At 33.7% G+C, this 2,658-nt stretch overlaps 2 protein-coding genes across 3 annotated transcripts in view; one reads left to right on the top strand and one right to left on the bottom strand.

The window, feature by feature from the left end:
- Positions 1 to 2,658, top strand: part of LOC116850926 (ATP-dependent helicase brm) — a 64,851-nt gene that overhangs the window by 45,582 nt on the left and 16,611 nt on the right. The window lies entirely within an intron of this gene.
- The window catches only part of LOC116850929 (inositol monophosphatase 1-like), a 9,088-nt gene that overhangs the window by 5,409 nt on the left and 1,021 nt on the right, over positions 1 to 2,658 (bottom strand). The window contains exons 1-2 of one of the 2 annotated variants that reach the window (XM_032829793.1): positions 1,737 to 1,810; positions 1,506 to 1,639 (exon numbers count right to left, since the gene is read on the bottom strand). In XM_032829793.1, coding sequence (XP_032685684.1) covers positions 1,506 to 1,639; positions 1,737 to 1,754 — 152 coding nt within the window. In that variant the 5' untranslated portion in view covers positions 1,755 to 1,810. Of the gene's footprint in view, positions 1 to 1,505; positions 1,640 to 1,736; positions 1,811 to 2,658 lie in introns of those variants that run through there. The other variant, XM_032829794.1, reaches the window with a different exon arrangement.

The raw sequence follows: 2,658 nt of genomic DNA, 5'->3' as shown, positions 1-2,658 counted from the left end.
CGCACGCACGCACGCACGCACGCACGCACGCACGCACGCACGCACGCACGCACGCACGCACGCACGCACACGCACAAGCACACACACACACTATAAAACCGAAACTTAATTTTGTTTATTTATCTTGTAGTAATATAATATCTGAATTTTGGCTTATACTGGCCTTATTTCCTGTTTAATTTCTTAATCATTATTGTGAAATTTGTGAAAGTAGAAGATTTCCTTGTTCAGTTTGATTTGTTCTACATGTATACGAGTATTTTACTTTTAATTGTCATCCTATAGATTAATGAAATTTTTAATTATATTCCGATTTCCTAGATAATCCAACTAATAAGATAAATGGGTAATTATGCATTTTAACGGAGCAACTTCCAATGACCTTGATCTTTACATACGTTATAGAGATCATCCTCCTGAGTAACCTTAAAAAAATGTTAGGCAGTGCTCGTTGTTTCTTAAAAAATTATTAACAAAAGAAGTTGGTAATTATTCAGTTTAGTGACCTCACCTCCGATTTCGATAAAAATAGGCTTAATTGACACGTTTTTGCACGAGAAACAACTTTTTCCTTTGACAAAATCGTCGCTTTTTACTGCGAAGCGAGATATTAAAAGATAAAGTTAAAGGCGCGTTAGGTTAGAAAATCTGTCATACCGTTTATCTCTAGCTGTGTGACTGGAGGGCTTCGCTCCCCAGACTCCCCGCACGCAGCGGGGTGAGAATCGCGGTCTCTTGTTCTTAAGCTAAAGAGTGAATTTCTCACAAAAGTTTTTAGATTCGGTTTTTATGCTTCAAAATACACTATCTTACTAAATTTTAACAAAATCGATGAGAGTGGGTCTTTCCTTCACAATTACCATAAAAATATTTAAATTAAGAATATTTTTAACATTTTTAACGTTTTGTAACACGAGAAAAATATTGAACGACGAGCGGGGGTTGCGCCTCCTGCACTCCTCCTAAAAACTAACCTAACCCAACCTATCGTTACATTAGCTGTCAGTCATTGTTTATTAAAAAATTATTAAGAAAAAAAGTTGGACACTTTAATAAACACTGACTGACAGATAATGTGACGATAGGTTGGGTTAAGTTAGTTTTTAGGGGGGGGGGATGCGAGGGACACAGCCCCCCGCTCGTCAATCGATATTTTTCGCTTGCTCACGAGCAGTGTGTGTGTGTGTGTGTGCGTGTGTGTGTGCATATGTGTGCGCGTGCGCGCTGCGTGTGTGTGTGTGTGTGTTTGTGTGTGTGTAGCAAGCATCTTAGCTTACAAATTCATTGTTTTTGTATATACGGTGCCCAAAAATTACATTCATTTATGCAATTTCTTTTGTTAATAATTTTTTAAGAAACAAGCCGCCTAAAACTTTTTGAGGGTTACTCAGGAGGGTGACCTCTATAACATATGTCAAGATCAAGGTCATTGGAGGTTGCTCCGTTAAAATGCATAATTACCGATAAATGTCTGTATTGTATCCTTTCTTGATTTGGAAACTCACTTGTGCGTTGGGAATTGCTTCGACAGATTGTCGATTCGAATTGCTTCGATCTTTTTATCGTACTGCGTCACTAAGTCCCAATTGCCAGCCTTTGTTTCAATTTGTTTATATCCCTGCAAAGCATCGCGGATCACCTGAAAGTAATGTCCTTTGATTATTAAAAAAAAAGATTAATAAGATTATCGTATTATCTTTAGTAGAGAAAAGTTTTATAAATATAATTTGACTAACAGTACAGGAAATAGACATCGCGTGAAATAGGAAGATTACGTAGAAAAAGAAACTATATAAGGTAAATGTCTTAATGTCCGGATATGTACCTAATTCCGGACACTCTTATTATTTTGAATATTTCTCTAAATACCTATTTCATCTTTTAACGTACACTAAATATAAATATTAAATGTATATATACCAATATGTATGTATTGTACATTGAAAGTTGAAATATTCATATACAAATATAAAAATAATAACAATGTCCGGAGATTGATACATGTTCGGGCATTGGTACATTTACCTTACGGTGTGTGATAATTTTATTTTATAGCTTATTACATTAAAAATTTCGATCAGCAAAGTTACGTCGAAGTGAATGTTATTGTGTTTCGAGGTCGATGAATTCATCGAATTGATTTAATTACAGTAGAGAGATGCGCAGTTCAATTGTTGTACTGTGTTTAGATTATATGTAAAAAATATTTAATTGTATGGGGATGAGAGACATATGGAAAGAATACATAATTTACTTCGCTTGTTTTCCGGGTTTGGACCGCGTCTTCCTTATATTTGGTTCCGACGTTTCGTGAACATTTCGGTTCATTTCTTCAGGGACAAATTGCTGTGCTCTCTGAAGAAGTGAACCAAAATGTTTACGAAACATTGGAACTAAATACAAGAAAAATGCGGTCCAAACTCCGAAAACAAGCGACATATTGGATAACACTACGAAAGTCTAAAATACTAAAATATATAAATTATATATATGAATTATATATGATATATGAATATATATATATATATATATATATATATATATATACATATATATATACACATACATACATACGTACATACGTACATACGTACATATATATATATATATATATATATATATATATATATATATATATATATATATATATATATATAT

This window comes from Odontomachus brunneus, unplaced genomic scaffold (assembly GCF_010583005.1).
Source record: "Odontomachus brunneus isolate Ranch 3 - 2012 unplaced genomic scaffold, Obru_v1 Obru_scaffold_161, whole genome shotgun sequence".
Classification (NCBI taxonomy): Eukaryota; Metazoa; Arthropoda; class Insecta; order Hymenoptera; family Formicidae; genus Odontomachus; species Odontomachus brunneus.
The sequence above is the reverse complement of the archived record's forward strand: the minus strand, read 5'-3'. Positions and strand labels throughout refer to the sequence as shown.